The sequence below is a fragment of the Lepidochelys kempii genome, chromosome 21 (assembly GCF_965140285.1).
Source record: "Lepidochelys kempii isolate rLepKem1 chromosome 21, rLepKem1.hap1, whole genome shotgun sequence".
In the NCBI taxonomy this organism is placed as follows: Eukaryota; Metazoa; Chordata; order Testudines; family Cheloniidae; genus Lepidochelys; species Lepidochelys kempii.
Window position 1 is genome coordinate 7,844,097 of NC_136400.1, and position 17,625 is coordinate 7,861,721.

Sequence of the window (17,625 nt, forward strand, 5' to 3'; positions counted from 1 at the left end):
TCCCTATTGCAGCTGGGGCTTTGCTAGACATCTAGTAGGGTGGCAGCAAGAAGAAGGCTTGCGGAAATGAAATAATACTCTTCATGAAGTATTAAATCCATGGTCCAGGTGGAGAAGCCCCTGCAGGGGTAAGCCAATGGGGTAGCTGCCAGTATGGAGGTCAGGGAGTTGAGGGTAGCAAGGGCCTTGGAAACCTGGGCTCAGGGGAACATAGGGGGTGAACATATAGGAAGACCCTGCCTACAGCAGCAGCTACCTGCAGCCCCCATTAGTGGCTGCAGGGGAAGGAACCCCAGTCCTCGCTCTGGAGCCTGCAGCTGGGGATGGGATGTTGACTGCTAGGCCCTGCTTTTTAAGGGGGGTTCCCAGGAGCGCAGGGAACCTCAGCTCAGTGGGACAGGGCCCGGCCTACGAGAAGCCAAGCTGGGCCCGGAGCAGGAGTGGTCAGCGCCACAGCAGTGCCTCGCCATCCCTGTTGCCCCCAAGCCAAAGGGGGGAAGGCACAGGGGAGCTGGCAGTTTGCAGAGCAGCCCCCGGGGAACCAGAGGGAGGTGGAGTGTGGGGGGGAGGAAATCTGGGATGCAGCCAGGAGGCGCTGGAGGTAGGACAGCAGTAGGAGTGCAGTTCCCGCAGGGTGTCCAGAGGGGGCGCTGTCGTGCAACAGGCTCCGCAAGGCCTTGCGTGACGGGCGGTGGCTGGGCAGCGCATGCGCTCTTCCCCCTTTCTCCTCCGTGGCTGATGCAATTCTCCAGGCTGGGTGCGGGCGGTAAGTCGAGCTGGCAGCAGCTCGGGTGGGCGGTTGCAATCCAGCAGGGAACCAATCACAGGCCGGGGGCGCTGACGCAGTTGCCCGGATGTTGCGGGACGGCCCCGCCCACTCTCCCCTTGCGACAGCCTGAGCCCTGTCAGGTCAATGGGAGTTGGCCGCGGGCGCGCGCCTCACAGGCTCGTGTGGGTCTCGCGCCGGGTGGGCGGTTTAACCGTCGCTCTCGCGGCTCCGACGCCATTTTGCTCTCGCTCCTTTAGGCGAGGCGGCCGGCCGGGCTGGCCTGGGTCCGCGGGCGGGCTGGGCTCTATGGTGCCGCCGCGGGCCTGAGGGGACTGCCGGCCCGCTGCACTATGGAGCCCTGCCCGAGAGGAGACTGCAACGCCGCTAGGAGATCCCGAGCTTCCGCAGGCAGCAGCTGGATTCCGGCGCCGGAGAAGCGGCCGGGCCGCAGGGAGCGCTGAGGAGCCCCGCTATGGAGCCGAGGAAGCGGGAGCAGGCGAGCCCCGGGCTCGGCCAGGCCAGCTCCCGGTTAGGACTCACCTGGCTGAAGCTCGGCCCCTGTCCCCCGGCTCCTGACGTCGCGGCCCAGCCCCAGCTCAGCGCCCCCTTCTCCTGGCTGCGGCTCTTCTCGCAGCTGCTTTCCCCGCTGCCCGGTCTCCTCCAGCGGCTGCTGCCCGGCCAGGGGCTGAGCAGCGCCCTGTGCCCCGCGGCGGGGGAGCCTCCCGCGGGGGCATCTCAGGCCGCGAATCTTCTGCTGCTGTCCGAGGCCAGCGCCTCACTGAGTTGGGCCGACGGGCATCTGCACGGCGCCCCGGAGATGCGCCGGAAGAGTAGCCTGGAGCCTGCCCAGCCGCTGTGGGGAGCTGGGCTGGTGCGGAGCGGCCTGGCCCCGCTCAGCGTCCGGCAAGTGGACCTGGTCTCCTACATGCTGGGCCCCGGCGGCAGTCTGGGGTCCGGCTACGGCCAAGCCTGCTGCACCGACAAAAGCCACCTGCCCCAGCCCTTGAGCGCCGAGCTCCCCGCGGACGGCTGGCGGGGACCCCCATCGCGGGAGGGGCTGCCAGAAATCCAGCACCTCCGCACCAAGCGCTTGGAGTTTCTCCAGCAGCAGCAACTGGCGACTAATTGCTTGGCCGTGCCTGACCCGGACCATGGCTACCACAGCCTGGAGGAGGAACAGCAACACAGGGGTAACAGCCAAGAGGCTGGGATGCTGAGAGGCCCTGAGGAACTGCCTGAGCACAGCATAGTGGGGCAAGCTGGAGACAGCCCCCTAGAACAGGAAGTATGGCGTCCTGAGAAGGAGGCAACTGAGGAAGCGCCCGTCTCGGAAGAGGATGAAGATGAGGATTCTGATCTAGAGCAAGACCTGCCAGTGTCGTCCAGGCCTGCCTGTGCTAACAGACTGATAGACTACATTATCAGGGGCAGTTCCAGTGGAGAGGAAAGTTCAGAGGGTGAGGAAGACTGGGATGGGGATGATGATGGGTTTGATAGCGAGGGGTCCCTCTCAGATTCAGACTCAACTAGCCAGGATAGTGAGAGCCAGCACCTCTGGAACTCCTTCTGCAGTTTGGATCCTTACAATCCTCAGAACTTTACAGCTGCTATTCGAACTGCTGTTAATAATTCAGAGAAGGTTTTGTCTGGTGAGTCATATGTAGAGGAGGATTCTTCATGGGCTGAAAGCCTTCCTGGCTCTCCTGCCCTCAGTTCTGAAGAGGATGATGAATGGGAGTGTAATAGTGCAGATGAGGAAGATAATTTGAAACTTTGGAACTCATTCTGTAACTCAGATGATCCCTATAACCCCTTCAATTTCAAGGCACCATTTCAAACTGCAAAAAAGAAAGGGAAGCATGACTTAGAAGGAGCATCAGGGCTGTGTATGGTCAGCTCTCAGTGCAATCTCTTATTCACCTGTCAGGTGCAGCTGCTGGAGAACCATAACTGTGGGGGTTCAGATATTGTGCAGCATGGCATTCTTTTTGGAGAGAAACATACAAGTACCAAGAGAAAAAAGGTATATTTCATATTCATGTACTTATGTACTGGTATTGTGGTACAGTTGAACCTTAAAGTTAAGAACACCTTTGGAGTGGAGGTTATTCATAGGTTATTCATAACTCTGAAATGTTCATACCTCTGAACAAAACGTTATTCTTTCAAAAGTTTACAACTGAACGTTGACTTAATACAGCTTTGAAACTTTACTATGCTGAAGAAAAATGGTGCTTTTACATCTTAATTTAATGAACAAGCACAAAGTGTTCTTACCTTGTCAAATCTTTTTTAAACTTTCCCTTTATTTTGTTACTAGCTTCTGTGTAACACAGTACTGTACTGTATATGCTTTTTTGGTCTCTGCTGCTGCCTGATTGTGTACTTCCGGTTCCAAATGAGGTGTGTGGTTGAGCAGTCAGTTGGTGTTCCTAACTGAGGTTCTGCTTTAGTGCCTAGGCACCTCACTCAGGATCAGGGGTCCATTGCTTAGGACAATAGGTGAACACATAAGGAGATATTCTGGCCCTTTGAAGTCATTGGTGGCAGGACTTTTACCCATAGCAAGAGATGATCCCTCCCCCCAACAAGCTTAGAAGCTAATTGTTCAATTAATATTTGAGTGTACATTACTGTTTGCCATTTTATCAAAAACTTGATGTGTTGGTATGATGTGAGTTAACAAAGTTTTGTTTCCGTAATCCTCTGAGTTCTGGAATTTAACTTTCATTTTAAAGCAGGGTTTCCTTGTACTTTCTGCTTTCTGACACTGTCTACTGGTTTTTTTTTATTTTTCTCCTGGCAGTATCTGGAAGCATTAAGGATTTAGTAAAGATTCCTTGTTTTCTTTTAATCTTAACAAAAAAATTAATGTGACATACAAATGTTTGTATTTGTGTCAGGCCCTTATTTGCATTTTATAAATTACCCAGAAATTATTTCTTCAGATTGTAGCCAAGTTACTTTTAGACTAGTTTGTGTAAGAGCACATAGTCATTTTAATCATACTTCTCGTGCAGTGAGAGGAAACTGTTTAATACTATAAAAAGAAAAGGAGTACTTGTGGCACCTTAGAGACTAACCAATTTATTTGAGCATAAGCTTTTGTGAGCTACAGCTCACTTCATCGGATACATTCAGTGGAAAATACAGTGGGGAGATTTATAAACACAAAGAACATGAAACAATGGGTGTTAGCATACACACTGTAATGAGAATGATCAGGTAAGGTGAGCTATTACCAGCAAGGGGGGGGAGGAAGTACCTTTTTTCTTAACACTTGGTAACAGAAGTCAAGAACTTAGTTCTTATAGAGACTTTCCAAACAGTCTGAGTCTTTTAAAAATGCATCATAACACTTCTATTGAGTTTAAATGATAGTAACAATTCTTACTAGTGAGATTGAAGTATTCTTATAGTAATCCAAGGAATTAGTTAAAATATTTTAACACGATACTTCTAAATACAAATAGACAAGTATGGAGATCTGTGTATGGGTTCACTGGTTTTGCTACCAAGTCTCTGAGGAGTTGGCTTGCTAGATGGATGTTGATCTTGTGTACTAGGATTTAGCTTAAATAGCTGTCTAAAAAGTTAACCATTACTTTTAGGCTACTATAGATTGAGTCCCTTTACAAGCATATTGTAAAATGGTGTCAAATTTTGCAAACACCATATAAGGGTTTGTAAGATTGAGTTCCATAATACTGTAACAGCTTATCAAAATAGATGGAACAAGTAAAATCTGTTTTTGTAGTGGTCATAGTGTATGGCCATTTTGTGATTACTTTGAGAGCCTGGCTTGGGGGCATTCTGATTTTCAAGGCTTGTGCCCTGCAGCTTTATGAACAGCCCAATTTCCCAGTCCTTCACCTGTCATTCCAAGTACCTTTTCTTCCAGACATGATCTGATCAGATTGTGATTTGAAGTAGTTTGCCAGCTTTTCCTTATAGGAGAAAGGAGAGCATTTCCCTTATGAGCACCTCCCTGAGGTTTGACTAGGGAGAACTACATCTCCAATCTTCTCTCCCTCACCATCTTATGATGGTTGTATTTTTAACTTCTGCTAGGTCAGGGAGTGGCATTTTGTACTTCCTGACTCACCTAGCATCAGGTGCTACTGCTTTTCTTATTTTAGTTTGTTTTTAACATCTCTACTTTAAAATCTTTATTTTAGAAATTATATTTCTATTCTTAGGTTTTTCCCCTGACAATAGCAGAATTTTTGCAACAGCAAACTTGCTGGGAGATGGGAGCTTGAGGTTGATAGTTTTCTTTGGATGCTGTTGACCCCACCCTTTCCTGCTACTGGGATGGAATATATAAACTATGGCTGTTTGAGCCTAAAACTATATGTATATCTAAGTTAGCCTTTACCATGATTATGGGAATTTAGCATTTCCGCTATTTAGCAGAAAGTAGCTCGACCTGTGTCCTTTTCTAGTATACTTTTGAAGATGAAGCGAAGGATTAGAGGGCCTATAGCACATAACTGCTCTCTTATCAGATTGAGTCCTATTCCTTTAAAAGAGTAGAGCCATCTAGATCAGCCTTCGCATTTTCTGAGCCATAGCTCAAAGGTGAGTTTGAAGGAGCGCCCCCTAATGATATGTCAACACTCGAATAAAAGACCCAAGGCAGGGCTGTGGCTTACTGTGGCTTGGCGGGGGTCATCTCGGGTCCCAAAGCTCTGGCTCCTGTCTGAGCCTGAAGGCTTACATAGCAATTTGACAGTCAGCTGACCTGGGGCAGGCACTAATGAATTGCTGTGAAGATGAACTTCCCTACAGTCACTTGGGGGTACATGTGTATATGTCAAAAGTCCAGCTCTTAGGATTTCACTGTAAAGTCCCACTTCATAATTTGAAACTCTTCAAATTAGGTGTAACTGCATTTTAAAAATATTAGCTGAGTTGTAGCAGCAAATTAACATTAAAAACTTAATGCAAATTTAACACTGAATAGCTTTTCATTCTGTTTTGTGGAAACAGTGAAGACATGAGACTGAAAAAAGATTCTAGAAAGTGACTCATTTTAGAAGCAACCATTTCGTGCGAAGTGCACTTCGTGTAATGTTGAAAGTATACTTAACACTTTATAATGGACAGTATATTAGACAAAGATCGGAATCCTCACCTGAAGGGTTTAGTTTTAAAGAGTATGCACGTATACTACATAGCGCATACACATACAAAGTGGCTAGTGGATATTGCAGCTGGAATGTTTTCATATAGTAGCAACTTTTAGTTTAATGTCAGTGTAGTTATGTGCAAATTAACTCCAAGTAGATATTTACTTTCTGTTCTTTGATTATACTTTATTTTTTTGGCTTTGTGTAGGCATTCTAAAGAGCCACATAGTGCACTTGTATAAAGGTTCCTGTACTTATTCTTTTATCTTCAGTATCTTGCTGCATGTCAGATGAAGGCTTTTAAAAATAAAAGGAGTACTTGTGGCACCTTAGAGACTAACCAGTTTATTTGAGCATGAGCTTTCGTGAGCTACAACTCACTTCATCGGATGCATCCGATGAAGTAGCATGAGCTTTCGTGAGCTACAGCTCACTTCATTGGATGCATCCGATGAAGTGAGCTGTAGCTCACGAAAGCTCATGCTCAAATAAATTGGTTAGTCTCTAAGGTGCCACAAGTACTCCTTTTCTTTTAGCGAATACAGACTAACACGGCTGTTACTCTGAAACCTGCTTTTAAAAATGTTATTGGAATGCATGAAACTTGAATTTTTAGGACCACCTTACCTATTTCACTTGTTTGCAGTGGTAATTTAGATATAGTAATTTTCAAACAATTTTCAAACCCTTTACGTAATCCTTCCTAGTAACACAGTGAATGAACAATGATCTGTATGCAATATCTAGCTTGATATTACAAAAGTTGATAATTGTACCCAAGGGCGTGTCGTAGACTGATGTAAAGGGGATGAAATTAGTAGGCCACAAAGGGACAGGCTGATGTAACTATCCAGTTTATTTGAAAGCAGATATTTAATTAGGTATGGCTGATCTATTACCCAAAGATTGCTAAAAAGTGCCAGAGGGTTTTAGACAAATCACCTTGTGCAAATTGTGCAAATCACCTTGAATAATTTAACATACAACATTGTGTTCATTTTCCTGTTCAGGTTTTAAAAACTTGAAGACCCTTTAATTTATAGGGGAACAGGGTATCTGTTAACACACTGTGTTGAATTAACTAAAGATTTGACTTCCAATGGGGAATTAAAGCTAAAACGGAGTTTTCTGGACTAGTTTTAAGACTATGATGACTCTTTTTGATCAGTCATTGTATGATCCCTTTGATAAATAGCCCAGTAGGTCACTACATAGAAGCTTTATCTTCCTCACTGCCAGTGCTCAAAGTGTACACAGGTGTGGGGTGAGGGTGGCAGTGGTAACTGAAACCTCCTGGAAGTAGCCTTGAGGAAGTGTAAAACTAAGGCTTGTGCACACTGGGGATTTCAATCTTTGGCACCACCGGAGTAAATGCCCAGTGTAAGGCAAAGCTGCAGCCTGCACCAGTGTGCTTTACTCCTGTTTCAAGCAGGGATAAGAACACAAGTGCATATAGCCTCTTTGCCTGTTTGAACTGGGATAACTCTGTAGTGTAGCTATGCTGGAGGCTGTCACTGATGGCTGTTCCTGGTACGAAGTATGTAATTTTAAGAGGTACAAAAAATTATTCTAGGCAATTTCTGCATTTACATTACTTTAACTTGCAATTGACAAAAAGCTGGATGACTTTGAGGTTGCAAATGAAGTGCTTCTTGGATGACTGAGGTTGCAAATGAAGTGCTTCTTGGCTGAGTGGCTAGCTTTAAAAAAAAATTAAGCAAGTTTATACAGCTTAAGTTAAACTTCTGACAGACTCACATTGCCCCTCTTGTGGTTTTATTTGAGTACAGAATCCATTTGCATTGGAAATGCCTTTGTCTAGATGTTGGCATCAGAGGTTTTGCCTTTTTGTTAAATTATAGAAGCTCTTTTCCTCTTGAAGGATTCCATAGTAGCTATGTCAGTCATACATTTTGGGGGGACGGAGGGGGAGGAGAGAGATGCAAAGAACAGCTTCTCAGTGAGAATGTTTTGCAGAGTATAAGGGCCTGTCTACACTTACAGCACTGCAGTGACACAGCTGCGGCGCCTAGAGCTTCTCCCATTGGCATAGGTACTGCACCCGCCTGAGAGGTGGTAACTAAGTCCATGGGAGAAGCCCTTCCATTATTGTAGCATTGTCTGCATTGGGAGTTAGGTCGGTATAACTGTTTCACTTGGGGATGTGGATTTGCAACACCTGAGTAATATAGTTATACTGACATAAGTTTGTAGTGTAGATCAGGGCTGATTGTTCAAAGTGGAGTGTTTCCAAGAAATTGGAATTAATACACTTGTTCTGAACATTGCTATGGGATCTTTAATGACAAATAGTCAGTGCTTCAGGTTTAAATTGCATCTGAAAGACTGACCATAGCAAAACGAAGAGGTACATAATTAGATACTGTATGTTGAGTTTAAAGTACAGTATGGCATTCATTTTAGCCTATTAATAGCTAAGATCAGAAGGATAATACAGTAGTTAAATCTTTAAAATAGTATTTGGCTAGGTGGTGAGCTAATACTGTGATTCGAAATATTTTGTTTGAATTTTAAATATAATGAAAATGTTGTATAATCATTATGGAAGGGGACACTGCCTCTGTTTTAGTAGCATGCCTGTCAAAGGTTTGGTCATAGCTTTAAAGATATACTTATTTGCTGCATCATGAAGCTTAGGGTTGTGACATTTGAAAATACCATTACTGTAATTTCAAAACTCTGTTCGTGGTATTTAAATAGACATGCTGAATTTGCTGAGAGTCCTAAATAACTGATCTGTGTTGTCCTAGCCATGTAGCAATAAGAGTGCCGCTTCCTTAAGTTTAAAAACTGTATGACATCCTCTTCTCTATATTGATGTGGGGCTTCTTGTTTACACTTTAGTACCCATACAGTCTATTCAGAACAGTACACAACTTAAGTAACCTTCAGGAACTAAGTTATCCTGTTTTTACCTTTGTAAAGAGAAACTAAAATACACCGATTTAAAAACAGGCTTGTGTTGTCATAGTCCAATGTTAGTGTAAAGACCACGCTGCACAAGTCAGTCAACATTGAATTATGTTTTCAGTAGGTTTTTTGGAACAGTTCTTAATTTAAGAGCCCTCATGGCAAAATATGGTAACAGTAACTGCAAATACTAATTAAGAATGAGATTGCTTTGCGTAAATGATTGTCCAGTGCTTTAATACAGTGGCTCTCAACCAGGGGTCCGGAGCGCCCTGGGGGCCCACAAGCAGGTTTCAGGGGGGTCCGCCAAGTAGGGCCACCATTAAACTTGCTGGGGCCGAGGGTAGAAAGCCAAAGCCCCACCACAAGGAGCTGAAGCCAAAACCTGAGCAACTTAGCTTTACGGGCCCCGGGTGGCATGGGGCCCTGATCAGTTGCCCTGCTTGCTACCCCCTAATGCTGGTCCTGGTTTTTATATGCAGAAAAACAGTTGTGGCACATATGGGCCATGGAGGTTTTTATAGCATGTTGGGGGGAGGGCCTCAGAAAAAGGTGGAGCGCTCCTGCTTTAATAAATATCTTATCTCTTATAGGTAACATTCCTTGAAGAAGTTACTGAGTATTATGTAAGCAGTGAAGAAGATCGGAAAGGACCCTGGGAAGAACTTGCACGGGATGGATGCAGGTTCCAGAAACGAATTCAAGAAACAGAAGATGCTATTGGATACTGCTTAACCATAGAACATAGACAGAGGATATTTAATAGACTCCAGGAAATATACACCCCTACCCAGATATAACACGACCCAATATAACATGAATTCAGATATAGCGCAGTAAAGCAGCGCTCTGGAGGGCAGGGCTGCGCACTCTGGCGGATCGGCACGTCCGCGTGTCTGGCTCTGACATGCAGCTCTGAGTGGCGTGTTAAGGTGGCCGGGCCGGGGCCGAGGGGTTGGATAAGGGGCAGAGGGTCTCGGGGGGCGGTCAGGGGACAGGGAGATGCGGGGGAGGTTGGATGGTTCGGAGGTTCTGGGGGCAGGGCGGTCAGGGGATGGGGAATAGGGGCATTGGATAGGGCATGGAGTCCCGGGGGGCCTGTCAGGGGCAGAGGTGTGGATGGGGGTGGGGCAGTCGGGACAGGGAGCAGGGGGGTTGGGTGAGGCTGGGGTCCTGGGGGTGATTAGAGACGGGGGGGTTTCTGGAGGGGGCGATTGGGGACAAGGAGCGGGGGGGCTTAGATAGGGGTTGGGGTCTTGGGGGGGTTCTCTGGAGGGGTCAATCAGGGGACAAGGAGCGGGGGCTTGGATGGGTCGGGGGTTCTGAGGGGCCAGTCGGGGTGGGAAGTGACTATTAATAATGGAAATGCTCGAGGCCAAAGCAAGTTTGATATAATGCAGTTTCGCCTATAATGCGGTAAGATTTTTTGGCTTCTGAGGACCGCATTATATCTGGGTAGAGGTGTACTACAAAAGGTTTGATGTTTTCTAGCCCCCTAAATTTGGTAGCCCTGCTACCCTACTGTTCCTATAACAGGGAGCTAAGCATAACTTTAATACTGCTTCCAAATTTAATGTTCAGCCAATAAAATATACCTAATTATGTCCAGTTTTGACATGGAAACAAAAAATACCTTGGTCAACTTGAAGAATAAGAGTGGTGTAATTGTATTGCTCTGAAAGCGGTTTGTATCTCAACTGTTCAGGTAAAATCCAGTCCATAAATGCCTTTTGTACACACTGTCCGTCGCTACAACCGATTGGATGGTTTAGTGAGGTCCTCGGATCGGCCCTGCTAGGGTCGGTCATGGCTATGGTGGAGTACCGAGAAGATGGTCAAACTTGACTATCTAGGGGAAGTAAAAGTTGTAACAAGGTTTCCATAGGTGAACTTAATGAAGGGTCATTAATGGGGTGTGTGGGGAGCGACAGGACCGGGGTGGGCAACTGACCCTGGACCGGGGGGGTGGAACTCAATGCAGGTGTGTGGCCGGGATGGTGCACGAGGGGAGGGAAAAAGTCAGTGGCCCCAGTCATGTCCACCTCCCAGTCATGCTGGGAACAGAGTGAAACCCTGGATCCCTGGGAGAGGGCAAGGCCACAGCAGCACTTTCTCAGCGGGCCTTCTGGGACGATGCCCCCTGAGGTCACGCAGAGCTGGCTGGTGGGTGCCGGGCAGCACTCCGTATGCCGTCCATCACTGCCTGCCTACCCCATAGGTCGGAAGCGGCAAGGGAGAGCACCCCAGAGGGATTGGAGCAGTTTCCCTCAACCAGGAGCCGGGTACCTAGCGCGCTCTGTGAGCTTTGCAGCCCAGGGAAGGCGGTGGTTCAAAGACTTGTGTGGCACATGCCACCCACCCCTATCCCCCCCCAGTCCACGGGAAGCCCAGGAGGGAGAAGGGATACCCTGCTTCCCTCTCTGCTGTGTCTCTGTGTGCCTCTGTCTGCCATATGTAGGAGAAGAGTGGCTATTAAGTTGGAATTTTGCACTTTTGAAAAAACAAGAATCTGAAATATTTATAGGGTTCAAAACCCAATGATTACAGTTCTGATTTAAAGTTTGAATTGGTAGTTGCTGCAGTTCAGTTGTCTTTTTCTCAACTTCTTTTTTTATTTTTCCTGCTAATTGTATTAGTTAACAGTGCTTGGTCTCCTTCTCAAGAATTCAGTTTTGCTTATCAGGTTTTTTCGTTGTTACATAACACCTTCGATAATGTATGTATTTAAATATTTTGAACTAAAGCTGGATTTCAGGAGAGCTGAAAACTACCAGTGCTGCTGTTCTTGTGTTTTCTAAATATAAAATTCTTGCCTGGTACTTATCAAAGCTAGTTGTGCAGTAGGTCCGGGTTCTTTCAGAGCTCTGGAAAGCTCTGTTACCCTGATCAGCATATGCAACATGTAGTACATGTACTGATGTTGAGGGTGACAGTCTGAGCCTAGACTGTATCATGGGCAGGCATCTGCCGGTTATGCTTTAGTTTTCACTTTAACAGCTTGTGGCAGTTGACCTGCAAAGGACAGTGAAAAGTGCAATTCTACATCAGGTTCTTGGCCTTTTGAACCAACTCGTCAAGCTCTAAAGCTACATCCAAGTACACACGTTCTTTACAGAAAACAAGTATTAATACCACCCTGCCTCAGCACCTCCAATTAACGGATAGTATAAAACCATATACATGGAAACTGACAGTTAAGATGTCTCCAATTGAAGAAAAATGCATTCTTTAGTCACGTTCTAAGTTTACGATCTCAATCGGAAGCTATTTATTCTTTTAAACTAGTAGTAATCTTTCTTTATTTGAATGAAGTTGAATATTGCTCAAAAAGACAGTAAGATATTCTGTCTTCCTGTAAAATTAAAGGTCTACTTTATTGTAGAGCTTGTCTGATAAACTTGAATAGCCATAAAATTGGCTATACAGAAACTATACACCAACCTTGTTCAGAGTTTTTTTAATCCCTATTAAGCAAGCATGAATTGGATTGCCTTTTCCTGCAAATTGTCTTAAATTAGTGTGTCCTGGTGAAATCCTCTTGAATCTTTTTTGGCATTTCAGCTTCTAGCAATTTAAGAAATGATCTCAGGTCAAATTTAAACCCAAAATTGGGTTATGTAAAAACTTACAAAACATAAAGCTAGTAGAACTGCTTCCATGATTTAAAAAAAAATTCCAATGGCAACAACTCTTAAACCACCAGTTTCCCTACAGTGCTTGCAAGCCAAACTGTGTGATAGTGAGAGGAAGGATGGTCTTGTGGTTAAAGCACACGAGATCCCATTCTTTTCTCAGCTCTGCCAGTCTCCCTCTAGGTTCGGACAAGTCACTTTTTTGCCTTGATTTCTCTGTAAAATTAAGAATGCTCCCTTGCCTCAAAGGGTTGTGTGAGGTTTTAATTCATTAGTATTTGTTAGTGTTGTGAGATCATGTGAAAGACAGCATTATAGGAATATAAATATTGACTCAATGGGGAAAGAACTAGAAAGGAGCTCAAAAGTGAAGCTGACTAGTGAGTGGGTTTTCATTGTCCCTAATTAAGTAAAATTAGACTAAAATTCTGTCAGTTTTTAATGTAAGGAATCTGCTTAATTTTCAACCTGACAGCATCTCAATCTTTTCCATACATCTTCATCATAGCAATAAACATAGTTTTCATTGAGGTACATATCTGCATAGGTAAGCACTTCGAACTAAATTGCTGTCCCCTTCAAAGCATTAGGTGCAAAATGAAAAGAGGGGGATTCTGGCACTAACCTCTCAGCCATAGAAATCCAAAAATAAAATCCCTAAACAAAAGCAAACCAATTTTAGTTATCTATTCTTTCCTTTCTCTACAACATATCTTAAAATAGTAATGAAGGATATGGAAGGCTGTTTTTTGTATGTATAAGTGTTTCACTAAAGAGCACCTGTTAATTTTGAACTTTAAATCAAAGCTGTAATTATCAGATTTTATTTTTATATAATTTTAGAGAGGTGAAGTTAGAAGCCTGACAACCTTCTAAATTGGATTTATACAGATTTTAATTGATTTGATTGTATCCAATTTGTTGGGTTTTTATATCTAATGTTATATTTCTGTATATAATAAAATTTATTCAGAACTAATGTGTAAATTGAAATAAAGATATTTGCAAGATAGTGCCAAGTTGTTTGTCTTTGAAGGGTATTACATGAGGTATGAGGGGTGGAACTGCAAACAGAGTCTGCTAAACATCTATATGTAACTTGTACCCTTGTTTCAGACAGTAGCTGTGGTCCAGTAAAAACTATAAATGTGTATAGAATTTTGATGTGCAGCTGTTGTAAAAGAGAAATACGGTGCTTTGTTTTCCTTTAACAAGCTTGTTTTATTTGATATGTGAGCAGTTTTGTGCTGTTATTTCTTAAACTAAGCTGCTATGGGCTTGATCAGAGGTTGGAGAGATCTTAAGGAAAACAAATTGATGTAAAAGTGACATTGGTGATTCAGAAGTTGTCACTCTTCACTCTGACCCAATAGCTCTGCGTGGTGGTAAGGGATACTCTGTAGCTGAAATGTCTACCTTTTGGCCAAAATATAAAGTTTAGGGTCCAGGCTACATGCAGTCAAGATCTTGTGTCCCTTTTTGGAACAGTAGGGTTTTAATCTTGATCAGATTTCTATTTGGATAATACATTTTGTCTGCTGAAATTCCCCTTGTAGTTGACACTGGATGTAGTATACATACATACTTCTCTCGTCAAGATATGTAGTATTATGCTGTTAAACAGCTGTTGTGTTTTAATAGTGAAGTGAATATATATAAAGTATCTCATGTTTCAGAGAAACAGCCATGTTAGTCTGTATTCGCAAAAAGAAAAGGAGTACTTGTGGCACCTTAGAGACTAACCAATTTATTTGAGCATAAGCTTATGCTCAAATAAATTGGTTAGTCTATAAAGTATCTCGGGATCTTCCGAAAAAGACTTGCTCTCCCCCCCCCCCTCCTTCCATGGAATTTATTACTTGTTTTGTTTCATGAGCTAAACATCTAATGTTGCTTTAAATTAGAATCACTTATGTTTTCCATGTGTTGCTTTCTGGCATCACTGTCTAAATTTTTCATTTTCTTCTGTATGTGTTTCAACAGCTGTAATAGACCATGAATGTGTGGTGATTGGTACAGAACAGCAGGCGCACAGATCCAGAGGGTGGCTAAATTCAGTGGAGACCTAATCCATGGTAGTACCAGCCCATGTCACTGTTTTGTTTTCCCCTTCCAAAAGATGGTGTATCCATTTTATGCAAACCTGCTCATAATTCCAAATTTCTTGTAGATCAAGGAAAAATATTTTGTTACACATAAAATGGGAGCGAGTTGACAATGTTATGAAAATGTATTTGGGGGGGAAGGGAGGAAAGGAGCATGATGCACCACAATGAAATGCTATATTCAAATGTACAATATGCTTTTTAGGTAAGTGTTTATGAAGGTGGCAGTGCAAAAATCACAACTGTACAACAGCTGTTTTCTTAAAAGGGCAACAGAGGTCACTGTTGGCAGCAGAATAGAATGCACAAAATCAGGTGATGCAACTACGGTGTAAATCATTTATCAGATTTGGGATTTCTACTATTTAGTGAATGGAAGCGTTCTTAAGTCAATTGAATTAAGAGGTTCCCATCTTGAATATAGAATGCACAATTGGTCAATATAGCATAGGAAGGATCAAATTGTTTTAAAGAAGCAACATCATAGGATGCTAAAGATAGTAGGTCTGAAAAATTTGCTGAGAGGAGTGGCTTAAAAAAAAAGTTGGGTTTATGCTAATTAGTAAAATAAATTATCTGAAGGATTAATATGACTGTTTCCGATGTTCGTATTAAAGGCTTCAAATAACTACCATTTTTGCATTATCTCCTATAAAGAGGGAAGTGAGTCCTCGCTGATTCATTCAAAGAGTAATAATACTCATTTGGAATGCTTTATGAGGGAAATGCAAAACCAAAGAGTAGAAATAAATTGAGGAAGCAGATTTCAGTGCCTGGCATTGGACAAGCCTGGCAAAGCAGGAACATGGTATTACAGTACAAGTGAAAACTGTTTCAAGATGTCTTGCGTTATCAGTTACTTCATTGCTCTTCCTGTTGAGAGCATAATCTATTGATATGTAATGTCTCTTGGTAAGCAAATTCTTAATAGTGCAGATTAGTATTTGCTGCTGTTGCAGCTGTATGGGTGTAATAACCATTTTAATCTGCTTTGTGCACTTTTCAGTTATCGGAGAATTGGCAGATGTGAATAGGGAGATGGGGCAGGTCTGTGTAAACTGGAGCTTTAAGTAGGCAGATGGTGCTCTGCGCTTCCTTGCCATCTCGTGGTCCGTTCTATTCTTTGAGTGCCTCCGTTTTTAGTAAACATGGCCTGCTTGGAGCTGATGTCTGCTGCTGTTGGTGCTTTCCCTCCAGGCCATGCAGTCTGCTGACAATGGAACCTTCAGTATAAAGTCTTGATGGACATTCAGACAATTGCACTGCTCAATTGGCTGACCATTTCTAACAGCAGACTGCCATTGTGACTGTTTCAGGGGGGCTTGGTGCTTTTGGATAATGGACCTTTCAATGGTGGTTCTAGAGGCAGTGTTTCAGTAGACTGTAGATTTGAAATTTGACTCAATTTTCAATTTCAAGTCAGTAGCAACAAATATGAGGAATTAATGATGTTGGCTAGGGCCAGGCATTACTGTGGGGTATCACTGTTTTCCCCCCTCGCAGCATAGAAAATGCACCTGAGACTGAGCCCACAGCTCTCCCTGATCTCTCTTGAACCAAGATTGCCACACTTGTTTCCATAACAATGGCTTAGAGGGAAAATTATCATTCTTAGGCAATGAGAGAGATCCTGCTCAGCTTGTGGAAATCCTTGGAAATAATACCTGAGTTAATCACAAATAGTTTATCAAATGTCCGAAAGCTATTGTCTCCACATATTCTGACAATAAATGTTTCTGAAAAGCTGTTTTAACCCCTTTCTCAAATGGCTCTAAGGTCTGTCTTATGGTGCAGATAATGAATAAAAATCAACACTCTAGGGTACCTTATTTAGTTGAACATAGCCTTTAGTTGGTTCACGAGTCAAAAACTTTATTTTTTTCTCCTGTCTGCCAGCACATCTAGCTGCAAGCTGGAATGTGAAAATCTTGTTGGTAACTTTTTGCTTTTTATTCTACTAGTACTAAAGAGTCTGCACTTTGAATTTAGCTGATACATTAGGTAGCGCACAATTTCTTTTGCTGTCCTCTAGTTCTGTATCATCTCCACAGGCCTAACAGGAGTAACTACTGACAAGTTAAACAGCTATGAATAATTGACACACGGAGTAAATATGCTAGCTGCTATTGTTACCGTTCACTCTATCAACACCAAATTCCATTTATGCATTGCTTGATATTACTACATGGAGATAGTTTTGCCCTACCAAGGAACAGGTTTCCTCAGAAAATCCACCATGTGGATGGAGGAAGGGACACTGCACAATGACTGGATCCTAATGAGTGGAATTCAGGAAAAGTTCCATTCGCACCTTTTATCCACGCTGTAGAACTGATCAGCTGTTACTGTGAAAGGAGCTCAGGTTACATCAGCTCTTGGCTGGTTGGTGGTTTCACCAATGGGGAGACATTTTAAAAAAAAACAAAAAACCAACCTTATAAATGCTGGCCATTTCCCTTGGGGGAAAGAAGCACAAGAAACTATTAGTAGCAGGCATCCATCTGTTAGTGCTGCCTGATGCTACAGCACGTAATGACAGGTCTGTTGGTAACAAAAACAATTGCTACTTTCCAGTTGGCCCGGTTGTTTGAGGACATCTTGCGTTCAGCACTCTTTTTCTGTCCGCTATAGCTGAGTAGAAAAGACACAAAGCTAGGGGAAAACCAGCTGTATGCAGAATGCTGTCTAATGTCTAAAATTTCAATTATAGTAATGTTAGATGCTGCAATAGTATGTGGAACAGTTTCAGAGAGGTCATTTAAATTAGTGTTCCTTTAATTGAGGGATTTAATGCCTATAGAAGTTCCTATTTTTCCTATAAAATATCTATTTGTATTAAGTTGTACATAGAAGTTCCTATAGAATATCTGTTTGTATTAAGGTTGCACGCAAAGCCCCAGCCAAGGTCAGGGTCCAATTGTGCTTGATTCTGTACATACATACAGTAAGAGAGTCTCTGTCCTGAACAGTTTATAAGCGTGTCTTGTGTATTTAGCTAAGGATGGGAGAAAGGAGTATTATCCTCATTTTATTGATGGGGAACTGAGGCCCTGTTG

General features: G+C 43.5%; 1 protein-coding gene across 2 annotated transcripts; it reads left to right on the forward strand.

Annotated features, from left to right (window-relative positions):
• Positions 1-1,098: 1,098 nt before the first annotated feature.
• PPP1R15B (protein phosphatase 1 regulatory subunit 15B) lies at positions 1,099-9,805 on the forward strand. 2 transcript variants are annotated; one of them, XR_012155802.2, is made up of 3 exons: positions 1,099-2,226; positions 2,697-2,792; positions 9,426-9,465. XR_012155802.2 is itself a non-coding variant. In XM_073319679.2 (2 exons), exons 1-2 carry the CDS (start codon positions 1,242-1,244, stop codon positions 9,630-9,632), a joined length of 1,758 nt encoding a protein of 585 aa, XP_073175780.1. In that variant the 5' UTR covers positions 1,099-1,241; the 3' UTR covers positions 9,633-9,805. The 2 variants fall into 2 exon arrangements, 1 of the variants encoding a protein (XP_073175780.1); XM_073319679.2 differs by having other exon boundaries at positions 1,099-2,792; positions 9,426-9,805.
• Positions 9,806-17,625: the final 7,820 nt, after the last annotated feature.